This window comes from Hyaena hyaena, unplaced genomic scaffold (assembly GCF_003009895.1).
Source record: "Hyaena hyaena isolate Hyena2069 unplaced genomic scaffold, ASM300989v1 scaffold_93, whole genome shotgun sequence".
Taxonomy (NCBI): domain Eukaryota; kingdom Metazoa; phylum Chordata; class Mammalia; order Carnivora; family Hyaenidae; genus Hyaena; species Hyaena hyaena.
Window position 1 is genome coordinate 3,114,194 of NW_024080724.1, and position 18,253 is coordinate 3,132,446.

Sequence of the window (18,253 nt, forward strand, 5' to 3'; positions counted from 1 at the left end):
TCCCCAGGATGTAATGGGCCTGTAAGGACATTGCAGGCTGGAAAGGGCCAGGCAGCCTTATGCTTCCTGTGTTTGGAACCTTGGAGCCCATGAAGATGGAGAGGGAACAAACTTCAAGGGAGCAGATTCCTGGCTGTCCTCAGCCTCTGGGGTGCTCTCATTATTCTGCAGGTGTTTGTTGGACAGCTGATGAGTGCTGGCATGTGGGGTCATGACTCAAATACGTGCTATTTCAGGTTTTTTTTACTTTAATTATGGAGAATTTCAAAAGTAGACAAAATAGTCTAATTAACCTGTAAGCATTCTGCCCCTAGATTCAACAATTATTGACTCATGGCTAGTCCTGTTTCATAGGTACCCCCACTTCGCCCCACACTCTGCTTTATTTTGTAATGGCTTGATTGAATTTTAATTTTTATATCATAAAATTCACTCAGTTGAAGTATAGAAGTCAGCGACTTTTAGTAATTTATGAGCTGTGTCACCAACACCAGCAGCCCAGTTTTAGAACAGCTCTGTCACTCCAGGAAGATCCCTTGTGTGCATTTATAATTAACCCCCACTCCCGCGCCAGCTCCAGCAGACCCCCGCTCTGCTTTATGTGGCTGCAGATCTGTCAGTGCTTCACATTCCACTTACATCTGGCGTCTTTCACGCAGCGTGCTTTCGAGGCTCACCTGCATTGTCGCATGCATCAGAGCCTTGTTCCTTTTTATTGTTGAATAGTGCTCCATTGCATAGGGAGACCACAGTTATCCACCGCGTACATAGACCACAGGGGTGCCACAGTGAACTCTCTCAGCTTTATTTTGAAGCAAGCTCCAGACATCGTTTCACTTTATCTGTAAATGTTTTAGAATGACTAAAAGATGAGACCTGGAGTGCCTGGGTGGCTCAGTCGGTTGAGCGTCTGACTTCGGCTCAGGTCATGATCTCACAGTTCGTGAGTTCAAGCCCTGTGTCGGGCTCTGTGCTGACAGCTCAGAGCCTGGAGCCTGCTTTGGCTTCTGTGTCTCGCTGTCTCTGCTCCTACTCTGCTCATGCTCTCTCTCTCAAAAATAAATAAATATAAAAAAATTAAAAAAAAAAAAAGATGAAGCCTTAAGAAGCATAATAACCACCGGGCGCCTGGGTGGCTTAGTCGGTCGAGTGTCCGACTTTCGCTTTGGTCATGATATCGCGGTTCGTGGGTTCGGGCCCCGCGTCGGGCTCTGTGCTGACTGCCAACTCAGAGCCTGGAGCCTGTTTCGGAGTCTGTGACTCCCTCTCTCTCTGACCCTCCCCTGCTCACGCTGTCTCTCTCTCTCTCTCTCTCCTAAAAATAAATTTTAAAAAAATTAAAAAAAAAAAAGAAGCATAATAACCACGATGCCATGATCACACCTAAAAAGTTAGCAAATCTGTAATATCCTCAAATATTTCAAATATACAGTCTGTGTTTGCATTTATAATAGTTTCGTAATATGTTATAATAATTCTTTTAACAGTTGTAGTTTTTACAGTTTATTTGTTGGAATCAGGGTCCACATGGTGACCCACTGATACATGTCAAATCTCCTCTAACCTATAGGATCCCCTCCGTCTCTCTTTCCTTGCCTTGGAGCTCATCTGTTGAAGAGGGCACCTACACTTTGTCATGTGGCCAGTTCTAGAAGCAAAGAGCATCGGCGGTGGCGGGGGCATGGAGATCACGTGGAGGCCCTCAGACAGTTGAGGAGGCAGGGGCCTGGATAGGGAGACACCTGCCCCCAGGCCCCGGCTCCACCCCAGCTGCCTTAGGCATCCACACACCTCTGCGTCCTCAATCTCCGGTCATCAGGCCAGGGCCTGGGGACACACCTTCCCCACTCCAGCTCGTGCCCTCCTCTGGGTAGGCGTGTAGGTAGGCAGGTGTCTGGTCCCTCAGGATGGGAGCAGTTGGCCTGGCACTGGCCCGGCGCCCGAGGGCCACCTGAAGCTTGGCCTCGAGCCTGGAGGAGCTCAGCAGGTGGTGGGGAAGCCTCTCTGGCCGAGGTAGCCACCGGAGGGAGCCAGCCCTGCAGCCTCGTCCCCATGCCCTGCCCCCCTTCGTGCTGCCCTCCTTCTCACGTGTCTGTGTTTCTTCTCTCCTCCATGCTATGGCAGTGGTGCCCCGTGCTGATGAGACAATACTTGGTGCAGCCCCAGGCAGTCCTTTTCCAGGTAATTTCCTAGGGACCCGAATGACACCCGGCACACACATTCCCGGGGCACGTGCCTCCTGGAGCCCCCTTTAGGATTCCTTACCCCCTGTGTTGCTTAGCTTGCAAAGTGCTGTCCCTGTCCTTATCTATCCTTCGGATCCTCGCGCTCGCCCTGGCAGGCAGGCAGCAAAGGGTTCGACTGAAATCTCCTTTTATTAATGAGGAAAAGGAGGCTCAGAGAGCTGGCCTGGCTTGTCTCAGGTCACGCAAGTGAGAAAGAGGCAGAGCTGGAGTGAGAGCCCTGTGTTACTGCTCCTAGTTCACTGTTGTTTCTACCACAGGGTCAAAGGCTATAAGTGATACTGATAAAAATGAGCTGAGGAAGTCCATTCCCCTCCCTGTACCTCAGTGTGTCCAGGTTGGGGAAGATGGCCCTGAGTACCTGCCTAGCTCAGACGTCGGAGAGTGCAAGACTTTCCATCATCTGGAGCATGGTGTCTGTGAGGAGGGTGCGCATCCCTGGTGGACTTGGACTTGAGCCCTTCCAAGAATCTGTGGCAGTAGGCAGAGGGTTTTATCCCAGTTGGTTGCCTTTATCTTTCTGGGTCATCGTCAAGGATGGTCCCAGGGGGCCCTGGTGGGATGGGAGCAGAAGCCCCAAATAATAGTCTAAGAAAGAACCCCGAGAGCTCAGAGAAGTTGGAAATGTGGGACACAGCTGTTGCCTGTGGCTGTCAGTGGGGAGGAGAGGAGAGCTATGTCCCCAGCATAGGCGCACCAACACACTTCCGCACGTGTGACTGCCCTTGTCTGGTCATCTTCAGCCCTGGCCCCCCAAAGAGCTGTGAGAAATAGAAGTAAATTGTCACTGTTACCGGAGGCACCAGCAATGCCCTCTCTCCTTTCTTTCTTCTGATCTTCCGTTTTTCTTTTTCTTTCATTCTTTCTAATCTCCCAGCCTTTATTTTCACAAAGGACTTGAGGTGTCCTGAAAAATAAACAATTACATGTATCTAAATCAGTCAGTTAAGGCTGAAAAGAAAGTTCAGAAATTATGTAGTGAAAAAGGGAAGATCATAACAGCAGGTGCGAGCAATGATGTGGTTGTGGTGGTTGAACACTGAAATAGCCCGAGCTTCCTGGCAGCCAACACAAAAAGGGATATATAGTGGTTTCCAGTGTTCCTGTTGTTCAACCACAGGCAGGTTAACCATTTATCAGAAGAAAACAACTGGCTCCTGGGGTACTGAATTGCAGGAGGGACTGGCAAGGACTTTGACTATTCTAAGGGGCAGTGTCTTCCGAGCTAAAAAAAAAAAAAAGCTTTTTGTATGGTGCCTTTATTTCCTCTAACAAATGTTAAATGCCTGATTTTTTAAAATCACAGATGAGCGAAAGCATTTCCCTAGAGTGTTTAAGGGTGGACAAGGACATTGTTTTCTGGTCCCCTGACTTGATGAGGGGAGGGAGGGGCAGGGGAAGGTTGGCATATCACTTGGAGTTCTTGTTGAAACACTTCTCAGTTAATTTTTGAGTGTTGTGGTTGATGTCATGCTACTGGACCATATATTCATTCAGCAAGCACTTAAGGGGCTCTAGGGATGTTCCATGTTCCATGCTCACAAGGCAACCTAGAAGGAGATAGACAAACAGCCACTGAATATGGTGGAAAGTGATAATGGAGATATGTGGGAAATGCCATCAAGTATGAAGCATAGACAATGGAGTCATGATTTCATTGTAGAATGTGGAGCCCAGGCATGGCTTCACTAAGGAGGTGACATTTGAGCTGGGTCTTGTGGACAGTGTAGGAGTTCTGTAAGTGACTGGGTGAGACAGGTGCTCCAGGCAGAGGCAGGCTGTAGGGCAGCCACTGTAACAAGGTTGCCCAGGAGACCGGAGAGAGCGCAGCTTCCTTTCAAAATCGTAGACAACTCAGAGGGACAGGCAGTGGTGAGGGCTTAGGGAATAATGACACACCGAACTAAATGGCAGCATCCGCTGGCCCATACAGGAGAGGGTGAGCACTGTGGAATCCCACCATTAAGAGAACCTAGTCATGGGGCAAGATGCAAGGTGGTGGTGGTAAGAACAGATGTCAAAGGCCTGCTGAGGGCCGGTTTCTAAGTCCCCAGAGCCCCCACTCTTTCGGGAAATTCACTTTACCTTCTGGCAGCCAGAAGGTCTCCTGGTGGTCAGGAGGCTGGATTTGGAGACCTCCCACCGCACATGTAACACAAGTTAGATTTTTTTTGTCTTGGAAAGGTGATCCAAACTCAACTGTTGAAGTGACTGGGCAAACTTTTTTTTCAATGTTTTTAAGATTTTTTATTTATTTTTGAGAGAGAGAGCAAGCAGAGGAGGAGCAGAGAGAGAGGTTGACAGAGAATCCCAGACAGGCTCTGTAATGTCAGAGTGGAGCCCAATGTGGGGCTCGAACTCATGAACTGTGAGATCATGACCTGAGCCAAAACCAAGAGTCAGATGTTCAAGTGACTGAGCCACCCACATGCCCAGTGACTGGGCAGACTCTGGCGACGAATTTGACTAAAACAAAATCAAATAGCAAAATGACCCTTCCAATGGGACATCAAAGAAATGAAGGACTATCCCTATTGGCCACCCTCTTGCAATTTTCTGGAACTCATGTTGGGCTCTGTTTTCTTGGGGGAAAATAAAGGCTTTCCCTTGCAGCCCCAGCTGCCCAGCCTGGGGTCTAGGAAGTCTAGTAGGTCTGGCAGGTGGGGGAGGCAGTGCCGCAGGGATGCTGACTCTTTGTGGAGATTGCTGCCTGGCCCGCCCAAGGGTCACTCACTCATTTGTTCGTCCATGTGTTCACTGTGCAAGCCCTTCGCAGGGGGATCCCCGCTGGGCTTCCTTTCCTTCTTTGCCTCTTCTACTTTCACTTCTGCCAACTGCTGTCATGTGCCCTGTTGCAGACCACTCCTGTGGCCTCTGAGCCTTCCTTCAGCTCTTACCAGCCTCGAGGGTTAGGGGTTGCTCAGACCCAGGCTAAATACAGCCTGCGCAAGAACCCTTTTCTGGCCACTTCCTGTTCCACGGTTAAGTAATGGCTCTGTGTTCCTGCTCCCCTTCCATGAAGCTTCTGGGGCCACGTATCTTTTCCCTTGGGGTTTGTGGATGAAAGTCAAAGAGCATGTCTGGGCTTCGCAGGCCGTCTTGCGCAAGAAAAGCTCAGTAAACACTGAGCATTCATTACGCTCAGGCCTCCATGAGGGCGCTTGGTAACACAGGGAGGAAGGGGCCCCATCCTCTACCCCAGGGACCCAGGAACTCTAGGAAACATCATCTCAGAAGAGACCCTTGCAGAAGTGTTTTGGCCTCCTGTCTTTGCTCATGGCGATACACTGAAGGAGCTGTTCCAGGGAGATTTACTTCCAAGTTCCTTTTTCAGCAAATGCCGAATGGCCAACGCCATGACCACATCTCATTCTACAGGGCATGAAGTCCAGACAGTGACCTTTTCCCAACAGCTCCTTGCTGCATAGAATGAAGACTTTGCTGGTCCTGATCTAAAGCAAGAAAGATATTTTCATCTCCACTTATATGTGAAACAGAGATTTTCAGAACAGGACTTTCTCTTTCTGTGTGTGAGAACCTTGGATATTTTCTGTTCTCGTCCATTCTAATTTCATTTTTTTTGATATTGGCACTAGCAGGTTGATTTAACATCTGTTTACGGGCCAGGACTCACGGTATGAAAATCATTAGAGTAGCAGTCAAGACCTCGGAGTCAGATGGATCCGGTTTGGAATCCTGGCTCTGGCATCTGGAAAGTGTGTGACTTTAGGCAAGCTACTTCCATTCTATAATAGGTCTCAGGCCCGTCATCTGTAAAATGGAGATAACATAGAGCCTATTTCATGGTGTTACTGTGAGGATTAAATGGAACATTCAGGTAAATCTCCTGACACAGAGTAAGTGATCAAGAAATGTGAGCTTTTGACACAGTTGTGAAGATTATGGTTCTTATTTCCCTGATACCCCTTGGTGGGGCCAGAGGAGCAAAGGCAGGGGTCCTGCTTCGTAAGGAATGGTAGTCAGGAAGGACTTCCTGGAGGAGGCGGCATTGGATCAGGGCAGCAGGATGACTGGGACCCACCCTGTGTGAGCATCCCAGAACCACTTGTTTCCTTTTGAAGGGCAGGTTTGTTCCCAAGGATTTTTGAGTGGACCTAGAGCTGACCACGTAAGATGCCTTTGCCTTTCCCATTTAGGTCTCCAATCCACCTGGAATTGATTTTTGTGTCTGGTGTAAAGTAAAGACCCAATTTCTTTTTTCCCTTGTTTCTGAATGGATAACCAGTTACCCCCGCACTGTTTATTAGACTCCATCCTTCCCTGCTGATTTGTACATCACCTCTCTCATATATCAAGGTTCCATATATGCACAGATCAGTTTCTGGACTCACTTCTGTTTCATTGATCTATTTATCTGTCCCTGTGCCAATCCTACCCTTTCTTAATTACTACAACCTTATAGTGATTCCTGATGTCGGGGAGGCGTGTCCCTGTCTTGTCCTTCTCCCGTAGAAGCCTGCGCTCTTCTCTGCATGTTTCAGAATTGGCCTCTGCTGGAGATGATTGAGAGCCCTGAGAGCTCTGGACAGAGTTGTCCTCAATGAGACTTGTGGCGGGGTGCCTGGGCCTGCACTCCTCGTGGATCCCAGGAAGAGCTGCCCAAGAAATACTTTCTAGTTCAGATGTAGAAAGCAGCACCAGGACCGTGCCTGAGTCTGAGTCCCCGCTGCCTGCCTCTTGCACAGCGGCTCCCCTCGTTCCCTTCCCTGTGGCCTCCCCGGGGGCCTGTATCTCCTTTCAGAAGGCGGCTTGCTTCCCTGTCCCTGTCTGCCAAGGACATAACCCTGGACAGACGGGGATGTGCCCTCCATGGGCGAGGCCAGAGTCCTGGAGGGGACTGCTCACTGCAAGAGCGTGGCACACACAACCAAAGTCTCTGGTTTGGGTGTTTGAAGATACTTTCTTTACCTGAAAATAGGCCTGGGGGTTGGGTGGGAGGAAGAAACTTGGAACTCATACTTAACGATTTGGCCTGTTCCTGAATGGGCAGACCCAGGTTGGCATCTTCTGGAGACCATTTGAGAGTGACTCAGATGCCAAGGAAATGATGCGTCGCAAGCTCTGATTTCATGAAATGGCTTAAAGGAAGGAGCGTGACCCCGGGCCAAGTGCCCTTGGCTGGCATGGACTTGGTAAATCAGATGTGTGCATCTCACAGTTTGTGGCATATAGTTTACCTGTTTCCAGAATTCATCACACTTGCCAAACTGTGGTTCATTTGGTTGGATGAATTGGATTTTGAGTGAGAGTTTTTGGTGGACTACTCCGTGGACTGGGCTTCTGTCCCGTTGGCCATGGACAAAGCCCTCTTCGCCTTGGACCTTGGTTTACTCATCTGTGGATTGAGGGTTTGGTGTGGATGAGTTCTCAAATTCTTTTTAACCTTGTTACGCTCTGCATCTGTGGTTTAAGGGGATTGAAATCAGAAACTTTTCTTTCTATCCTCTTGGCACCAAGACCCTTATTTCCGCCTTGCTTTTGGTTACTGATATCTCCTCCCTGCATTCAAGACATTGTCGGTGGCCACTGGGGCTGGGCAGATGGAGCCTGCAGGCCACAAGAAGCTGGTTTGAATTCTTGTGAAGCTGCACCGACTCCTACCCACCTCTCTCCTCACCTGGGGAGAACGGACGACTTTGGACACCTGTCTTGTTCTATTGAGCTGACTCTGCCTTCTCAACACTGGGGAGTTTGTGAGCCCTCCATGGGCCCTGGCACTGGCCTGGGCTAGCCCAGCTAGGTGGCTGAACCCCAGAATGTGGCCGTGGCATTTGGCTGGGGTGCTTTGGAGTCTTGATGCTGAGATATCTCTGTTTTGTTTCCTCTTGCAGACCACGGAGTATTCAGCTATGGCCTCGCTGGCTGGAGGGCTGGATGACATGAAGGCCAACCTGACCAGCCCCACCCCCACTGACATTGGGAGCAGCGTGCCTGGGCCACAGTCCTACCCCATTGTGACAGGTGAGGGCACCTGGGGTGGCGGGAGGGGTGAGAGAGAGAGACTGATAGAGACTGAGAATGCCTGCATGGAGAGGGGCGAAGAGTAGCTTGGTGCTTTTGGACTTGACTGGCGATTTTTGTTTTAGTAAGGTTCTGGGGCCCTGGAATCGATCAGGCGGGAGACTGCCGGGGCCTAGAGCTGTGATGAGACATGGCTGTATATCGCTCTAATAAGGCTGGAGGAGAGCAAGTGCCAAATGGGCTGTGAGCTGGGACAGAGGGCTGGGAAGGCCCATGACAAGAGGGGCCGTGGTGGCTTCGGGATCTCCTGTGGGTACAGCTGGGGGTTCAAAGATCTGGGATTTATCCCTCTCATGGGAAAGGCAACCTGGCTGGTGACACTTGAGAAGGAGCAGAGTCCTGGCAGATTGGCATTGGTATTTCAGATTTTCAGGCAGAGGCTGAGTCAGGAAGGATAAGAGGTTTTGGCTGGAAGGTGCTTGGCGTATGCAATGCAGTTGCCTTTCTAGAAGGCCCAGGGCCAGCCTCTTTAGCTGTCAGTATAAAGATTGGGTTTGGATTCTGGAGGCACTGCTGGATTTGAACTTGCCATTGACTAACTGTCGAATCTTGGGTAAATTATATAAGAATTCTGGGCTATGTTTTAAAGAAATCTCTACAATGAGAATGGTGATAGATAGCACCTAGCCCATAGTCTTATTGTGAGGATTGATTCGATAATACATCCAAAGTGCTTAGGCTCTTCTTTAGCACACAGCAAGCACCCGATACATGTTGCCGTTATTATTCTTCTCAGAGCCTTCTCGTGGTGGCCGGTCACTCTGTTGGGCTTGCTGCTGCAGGAAAGGCTGGACTGCAAGAGCCGGGTTAGGCAGACACCTCTTCCTGCCCCAGCAGCAGTGGGATAACATGGAAAGACAGACCCTGGAAGTTTGTCCGAACTGGCGGGCAGGAAGCAGTCTCAGATACGATACAGAAAGATAATAGGAGGCTTGAGGGTGCACTTGGGCCAGAGCCTTGGGGTCCAGCTGGGGGTAGCAGGATGTCCCTACAGGCTGGTAGCCAGGACGTGGTAAGAAGTAACAGAGACAAGGAGTTCTTAGAAGTGCAGGTGGGCTATGGTTGAGCCAGGGAAGCTGGGTGTAGGCTCGGGTTAGAGCTTTAGAGGAGAGGGCTGGATGTCACATGGGCTCTGAGACAGAGAGGACCCAGCTCTGAGATCTGTGCTGAGAGGTTGGCACCGAGGCTCATGGGGCTCAGGTAGAAGCAGCAGAGGCCCTGTTTGCAGATCCTGGCCAGTGTCGGGGGCAGCTGGGCCAGCACAGGTGGGGAGGTGTCAGCACCAGGACAGGGATAGAGGGTGGGGGCCTCCGTTAGAGCGAGGCTTTACTAGCAGCACAGATGCCCCATGAGGCCCTCTCCCCTGATGTCCCAGAAGCCTTTAGCTGCCCAAGCAGCAAGGTCTGGGTGTGGATTGGGTTTTCAGGTAAACCTTTGACCAAAGACTTGATTCAGACCCAAGTCAGAATCGTGCTTGATCTTTAAAAAAAATTTTTTTTTTAATTTTGGAGATAATTCTAGTCTCTGACTCATTATTACTCTTTGTGTTGCTTTTCACTTTCATCTTTCCTAAAAACCACATTAAATTACCTGCTGTGGAATATTAAAAGCACTCAGGTAGTGGATGGCTACCTTGGAAGAAATATTCTCTGCCTCTTCTGCGGGAAGTAGAGATAGTGGGCTCTTTTGCATGCCCTTCCAGAGAGGTGTGTTTTCCTGCATGTTCATTGCTGAGGGAGTATTTCTGTGGCGGACCACACAGGGCTATGAACGAAAGTTATGAGGTGGGCAGATGAAGGCTATTGGGAAAAATCAGTATTACATGAATTGAAGAGCTCTTAACTATATCCAGGACCACTTCGTGATCACGTGCAATTCAGAGCTATTTTATTGTATTAAAAGTTTTAAAAATTTAATTTATTTTTAAAAAGTTTACCCATGTCTTGGTGTTGCTTGATTTTGTGTAACGGTATGCTTGATGTCGAAATATTGGAAGTTTTCTAATTATAAATATAATCATTAGCTTTTTTGGTGACTAAACAACAGCTAGCTAGAAAAACAATAGAAGAAAAGAGTCCTTTAACAATAGTACCCCCCAAAAAATGCTGAGGAATAAACTTCATTTTAAACTCCACCAAGGGACATAAAAGAATAAATGGAGAGATATAACCTGTTCTAGGGGAAGAAGACTCAATATCATAAAGATGTCAGTTTTCTCTAAGTAATCTACTAGTTCAAAGCAATCCCAATCAAATAGTAACAGAATTTTTTGAGGGGGTACGTGTCAAAATGCCACTGAATACTGGAAAAATAAGCACTGAAGGATAGCTTAAAAATTTTTGAAATAGAGAAATGAGCAAAAGTCATAGCCTGTTTAAAAACATTATGATAAAGCAACAGCAATTAAAACTATTTATTTATTTACCTAAATGATCTCTACACCGAACATGGGGCTTGAACTCATGACCCCAAGATCACAAGTCATTTGCTTTCTTAACTGAGCCAGCCAGGCACCCCTAAAACTATTTGTATGAAACTGAAGTAAAAGGACAAATATAACGGCATAGAGAGTCCTTAAATGGATCCAAATAGATAGGGGGATTCAGAAATGTAGTATTTCAGATAGGTAGAGAAAAGATAAATCATTCAGTTAATGGTGTTGGGACAGCTAGGCTTGTTGGATACATACCTCACTTTTTATATCAAAATAAATTCCAAGTTGATCTACCCTTTCAGTGTAAAAAATGGAACCATAATAAACTAGAAAAAAATGAGGGATGCTTTTTATAATCTTACAGCAGAAAATGCCTTTTAAAATCTGTTCCAAATATAAAAGACAAAGAAAATTAGTATAAATGACTGTTAAAAATGTAAATCTTTGGTCTGCATGTAAAAATATTCAAAAGACAAAGAACAAAATTAAGAGGGGAAAGTGGAAGACGGATGACAAAAGCTAATGTTATTAATACACAAAAGGCTTTGTAGAAATGAATAAGAAAAAAATCAGTAGGAAAAACAGGTCAAGACTATGGATTGGTAATTCACTGGAAAAAATGCAGATGTCCAACAGCATATGAAAAGATACGTACCTGACACATACTTTTATTTTTTTTTATTTTTATTTTTTTAAATGTTTTTTATTTATTTCTAGGAGAGAGAGAGAGAGAGAGACAGCGTGAGCAGGGGAGGGTCAGAGAGAGAGGGAGACACAGAATCTGAAACAGGCTCCAGGCTCTGAGCTGGCAGTCAGCACAGAGCCCGACGCGGGGCTCGAACCCACGAACCGCGAGATCACGACCTAAGCGAAAGTCGGACGCTTAACCGACTAAGCCACCCAGGCGCCCCCCGACACATGCTTTTAAAACTGCAGATTAAAACAACCATGAGACACTTTAAAAACTCGATTGGCTTACCAAAGATTGAAATGTTTCTGGAGGGCAAGCATTGGAGAAGGTGTGAGAAACAAATATTTTCATACACTGTTCCAAATCAGTGTAACCTGTTTTAGAGGGAAATTTGGCAATATCTATCCAAAATATAAATGTACCCACCTACCTTCTAACCCAGAACTTTCATAAGCAGGTCGCAGATTTATTCCTGCAGAGGCACAGTGATACCTATATCCGTATAATAATTATAGAATTATTTATAACGGCGAGCAAATGGAAACAAGGCAGTGTCTGTCAACAGGAGCTTGTTAAATAAACGATGGCTCCTTCATAGCACAAAATAGTATGCGACCAATTAAACCAATTAAAAATAAGTAAGCAGAGCTGTCTGTGCTGAAATGACTAAAGGTCCAAGATAAATTTTTAAGTAAGTAAGCAATTTTTATAATACTGTGTTAAGTACGATCCCGTTGGTGCGAAAAAATATAAAGGACACACACACACAGGCACGACACACACAGGCAGGTCAGAGGCTTGTATAATGAGGATTCATTAGAAGATCACCAGCTCTGGGGCACCTGGGTGGTTTAGTCAGTTGGGCGGCCGACTTCAGCTCAGGTCATGATCTCATGGTTCGTGGTTTCGAGCCCCGCGTCAGGCTCTGTGCTGACAGCTAGCTCAGAGCCTGCAGCCTGTTTCAGATTCTGTGTCTTCCTCTCTCTCTGACCCTCCCTTGCTCACGCTGTCTCTCTCTCTCTTTCTCTCAGAAATAAATAAAAAACATTTAAAAATTAAAAAAAAGAAAAAAGAAGATCACCATCTCTTCTCCTGCTTTATGCGTCCTTGTGGTGTTGGGGTTCTCTGCCTAGTCCCCCTAGGGATAGGAAATAGTTTCTTTTCAATTTATTTATTTTAGAGAGAGAGAGCATGTGTGCACGAGCCAAAGAGAGGGGCAGAGGGAGAGAGGAAGAGAATTCTAAGCAGGCTCCACAGAACCTGTTGCAGGGCTCGATCCCACAGCCCCGGTTTCATGACCTGAGCCAATATCAAGAGATGCTCCACCGACTGTGCCACCGAGGCGCCCTGGGATTGCAAATATTAATGGTGCCCCTTTACTCTCCTGAAATTAAGTTCATAAAAAATATGGCCTGTCTTCACATCTGATTTCAAGTTAAATCAAAATAATGCCTTAATCATGAGATATAGGAGGAATGAAAGCAAAATTGCTTATAATTAAATAGTATGTACTTTGATAAGTATATACTCTGCGTGTCTACACTGCAAGAAATAACGAAGTAGTTCAGGGCTTGCCCCATGCGCAGAATCACTGTGAAGGCCACGGCCTCGAACACAGACTTAGGGACTCATACTGCGAGCATGGTTTTATGAATACGTGAGGAGCTTTGGCCAAGTTCCAAGTAAAATAAGCTACGAGCTTTGCTCGGTTTACACAGTAGTTGCATTCCTAGGAAATTCAGTGTATAGGAAAACCAGGGAAATTGCCAGTTCACATTTATATGTAAATGAAGTTCAGCGCTAGACTCAAATAATTATAAACAGATTTTTCACCTGTCCTGTTTGGCAGCACATGACAGAAGTGCAAGATGAAGGGAAACGTCACGGTGGGGACTCTTCTGCTGCAAGGCAGGGATGCCCCTGAATTACAGAAAAGCCCCCACAAGTTTTCAGAACACCCTCTAGGGGGCAGTTAGTTGCTGACCCCACGGAGGAGTGTTAGAACACCTCGAAGGAATGCCTCCAGGAGCTGTTAGGATGGGCCTCCGTGTCACCATATAGCAGTTGTTTAATTCCCTTGTGCTCATGGATGTGTTGACACAGCTCTGAACTCCTCAGGGAAACCTTGAGCCTTCCGGCCCCACGCCTTACCTCCTCCCCTCCCCACAAAGCCCAGAGTGTAGTTGGCGCTCAGCCGCTCTGTGAGCCAGCCCAGGGCTCTGGCTGGGCAGTACCAGCCTGGAGTGGGGGTGCGGGGGCGGGGGGGAGGCACGTGGCCTCCGTCCTGCTCCGTCTCGGCCCTTGCACTCCGTGCTGTGCAGGGAAGATCTCATTAGAGAATGAGTCGATTTCTCTCCATCGTTTATATGCCACATTAAATATTAACTTAAACCCCTGCTCTACCAGCCCGGGCCACGGTCCAGAAGCGGCTCACCATTTGCAAACCAGTGACATGGCCAGCTTCTCCTGCATCATCAGCAGTTTGGGTCCGTCCTGATTGGGACTAATTATCTGCAGGTGTGTCCTTGGGCCACAGGCCTGCCAGTGGGCAGCCACTGTACCTACGCTGCTGGCGGGCTGGGGAGGACAACGGCTGGGGTGCCAGGCCTGGGAGCAGGCCAGCTCCTGCTCACCTCCCTTCTGGTGAAGGGCCCGGCAGTCTTGCCCTCCGCTGTGCCTACCTGACCCTTCCCCGAAAGAACAGAGGAATGGGGCCAGCCTGTGTCCTTGCTGGCCTCGTCCCCTGAGGACTGGCTTTTTGCATCAGCAGTTAGACTGGAGGGAGGAGACTGAGGGAGGCTCCTTCTCATCAAATAAGTTTGGGAAACACTGGCGTGGTGGATACCTCTTGAGGTATGAGGCTCCCCCTGGGCACTGTGCCCTCTAAGTAAAAGAGACCACTGCTGGGGCAGCAGATGGGTAGGCACCTACAGGGACACACAGAATGCCACCAAGTCCCCAAGACCACTAGCTCGGATTTGCTGTACCCCCAGGTTCAATGTTTGGAACCTCAGTATCCCAAACCTGGAAGCCCAAGAAAGCCCACCCTCTTCTGACTTTGTCATCTGAGCAAGAACTGAGGGTTGGAGGAAAGAGCAGTAGATTGGGAGTCAGAGGAATGGGCGTAAGCCTGGACTTCCCCACTTAATTGTCCTATTCTTCAGCAAATAGATTGTCCTCTCTGAGCCTCAGTTTTCCTATCGATGAAGAGGGGATGACAGTTCCTGCCCTGCATGCCTCCTTTGGCTGTTGCAAGGATATCATGAGACAGTGGGGGGAGAGAGTTTGAGAGCCACCACGGGGGCGTCTGAGCATGTGTGGGTAGTTGAGGGAGTCTGGTGGGTCCAGGATCCAGTTGGCACTTCCCAGCCCCCCTCAGGACAAACATCATGACGGCAGATGGGCAGGGTGGGAGGGTCGTGCAGTCCAGATACTCACTTGACAGCTGGGGAGAGGTGCCCTGCTCAGGGCCACATCCAGTGAGTTAGAGCGGGAGCTAGGGCTTTCCCAGAGCCCTGACCTTTGTGGCCTGCTGCCGTTACGTGATGGCATGGGAAAAAAAAAAAATCCCAGTTTACAGTTTCAGAGGGCGTCTCTTCTAGCATGTAATTGAGAATATCAGCAGAGAAGCCAGACTGCTTAGCTTGAAGCTCAGTGTCACCATGTTCTAGCTGGCTGACCTAGGGCAGGTTACTAGGCTCCATGCCCAGGTCCCCCATCTATAAAATGAGGCCCAAACAGAACTCACTCTAGGCTTCCTGTGAGGATTACACAAATGGTCCATGAGGAATCTCAGCACAGTGCTTGGCATGTGTAAACACTCAGCTGATGGTAGTTATTAGTATGTTTCGGAGCTCTTGTACCAAAGGGTCTGGCCAGCACCAAGCCGCTCTGAATAGCCATTTATTCCTCTTTGCACCGGGAACATTTCCTTAGATCTGTTTTTTATGAGCCTTTGAGGCTCCACTAGACCCAACTAAATATCCCTTCCCTCAGAGTGAAATCATAATAAATAACAAAAACTAAAATATGAGAAATTCCTTATGTATCCAGTCTGCCAGAGTTGCTTCAAAAATATAATTAAAGCTACAATACAGCATAACAGCTTATAACCAAAGGCTCAGCCATGGAACTTTCCTCAGACTCCCACCAAAGATGCTGGGGTGTCAAAGTTGTGTGCGCTGGAAAAGAGCGTAACATGAATATTTACTGTTTACTGGACTCCCTCTGTGCCCAGCTGGGAGAATGATGGTGATCTTGGCGGACAGTCCCTGCCCTCACTGGGCTTACTTGCTGGGAAGAGCTGGACAGTTCACAGAAACAGAAAACAAAATGTGCAATTTCATTTCATAATGGCATGTGTTTTAAGAAACTAGCTGGTTGAAGAGACGGTGAGTGGGGCAGGGGGTGGAGCACAGCCTCTCTAAAGGGTAGCATTTGATCTGAGATCCCAGGGATGAGAAGCTTTGGGAAGATCTGGCGGCAAGGTATTCCTGACAAGATAACAGCCTCAGTGAATGCCTTTTAGCTGTGAAATGAACGAGTGAATGAGATGTGGAAAGGGGGAGGCCATTTCTTAGTTCTTTCTCTGCTGCTAGGTGGGATCAGGCTTTGGGGACTCTTGCAGTCAGTGGAAATGAACTTCAGAGGTTGAGTAGCCCATCTCTTTACCACCCCACCTCCCTCCCCGCCAAGGATCTATTCTACATCAGGGCTTGGTCACCTCTGGTAATGGTGATTTCACTACCTCAAAGGCAAAGAGTCTTTCAACAGTACTGGCCTGAAGCTGTTTTCCACTGAAAGTGATTTCCGTTCCCATTAGCAACCTATGCCTGAAGTTAGGCTAACTTTTTAAAGATGAGAGAACAACCCAAATGTCCATCAGTAGGGAACTGTTTCAGTGAAGAGTAGCTGATCCATACAATGGAGCGTGGTGCCGCTGTAGGAAAGAATGAGGAAGCTCTCTATGTCCTGATAGGGAAGGAGCTTTGAGATACATTATTCATGAAAAAAGCAAGACTAGTGTGTACAGAATGCTACCTTTTGTGTAAAGAACAGAGGGACAATGGAAACACATTTGTATTTGTGCACACATGCATCAAGAAACCTTGGAAAGATACTCAGGAACTTAATAACCCAGGTTAGGCAGAGGCTGTGAGCTGGATGTGGGAAGAGGATTTTTTTACTGAATACCATTTACATTTTTAATTTTTCAAATGTTGTCAATATATGACTATCAAAACATTAAATTTAAAACTGCCTTGGGGCGCCTCAATGGCTCAGTTGCTGAAGCGTCCAACTTAGGCTCAGGTCACCATCTCTGGTCTGTGGGTTCGAGCCCTGTGTCATGCTCTGTGCTGACAGGTCAGAGCCGGGAGCCTGCTTCGGATTCTGTGTCTCCCATTCTCTCTGCCCCTCCTCCACTCACACTGTGTCTCTATCAAAAAATAAATAAACACTGAAAAATTATTACAAGTGCCTTAAAATCAGGAGATTTAACATAAAGATTAAAATGTGTAACCTTTCTTTAAAAATTGAAACACTTGTCCCCTTTCAGTCCACATCCCCATGCAGCTACACTCAGTAGAGCAGAGAAGTGGCTCCCCCTATAGGTGAGTCTTCTGTTTGCCCCAGATTACTGGACAGCTCACTAATTTACCATGTTTGCAGCCCCTGTGAGCTTATGAGTTCTTGACTTTACTGCAGCCCATCCTTCCTTGTCTCCTCCTGCTCCTCCTCCTCCCCAACAGAAAACCCCTCTGCCAAGCCAGGAAGGGCTGGCCACATGCTGTCCACCTGGCCTTGCCTGTTTCCGACTCCAGGCCTTTGCTCAGGCTGTTCTGCCTGCCTGGAATGGCTTTCCCCAAATATCAGCTCAGCGTGTAACCCATGCAGTGGGAAGGCCTGGAGGACTGAGTGCAAAGGTCCCGAGAATGTGCAACACCATGGAATTTGATCCCAATGCAGTGATGTCACACTCTCTCCAAACTAGATGTTGTGCTTCAGGGGAGCACGTCCCAGAGAGAAAACCCGGCACCTGAGACTGGAACCTTCCTCATAGATAACAAGGCTGTTTGCATTCCAGAAAGATTCCAAGTGAATCCGATTGGGGTTTAAAGTATTTGGTATAGGTTTGTCAAATAGACTTGGTGTTGTAGATTCTATAGAAACCTGGAATTTTGGGATGTTGTGCTTGGAAGGATACTCAGAGGTCTTATCATTTTAAAGCCAAAATGAAATTCAAGCATCTCTGTAATTAAAATGCACATCAAAGGGAAATATGATTTGCTTTCAGGTTAGCATAGTGTTCCTAAGAACTGTTTGTTGAATAAATGAACTAATATTTGTGGAAAGTGCAGTGTCAATTAAAAAAAATAATTTCAGCAGAAAGCACTCTAGTTGTTTCTGACCTTGGATTTCATAGGATAAAAATAAACAAAGCTGGATGGCTGTCCTGGTAATGCACTCATAGATTTTTACACTTGCGAGCAGCTTGGAAGCCGACCTTTCCAAATAGCCTTCGAGCAGGTCTCTGGGCCTCTGGCTTCCCAGCTCATCCTGCTGTGATCCATCTTCGTAAAATAGCGATTTCATTAGCTTGTTCTCCCAGTCAGAGATCTCCACTGCCTTGCCATTATTTGTAGGAGAAAGCAGACCAGACTGTAGTGCCTGGCGTTTTGCAGAGTACTGCCATTCATCATTCACTCACTCACTCACTCACTCACTCACTCACTCACTCACTCATTCATCTCTTTATCAAAACCAACTCCTCCTTCCTGTCAGACTGTAGCCTAGCATGAGCCTTGAGGGTTATAACCCTGCCCTCAACATGCTTCCAGTCTG

General features: G+C 47.6%; 1 protein-coding gene across 1 annotated transcript in view; it reads left to right on the forward strand.

Moving 5' to 3' along the window:
* PAX5 (paired box 5) overlaps positions 1–18,253 on the forward strand; it is a 189,506-nt gene that overhangs the window by 99,880 nt on the left and 71,373 nt on the right. Inside the window, exon 7 of the mRNA XM_039234751.1 lies at positions 8,096–8,225. Coding sequence (XP_039090682.1) covers positions 8,096–8,225 — 130 coding nt within the window. The remainder of the gene's footprint in view (positions 1–8,095; positions 8,226–18,253) is intronic.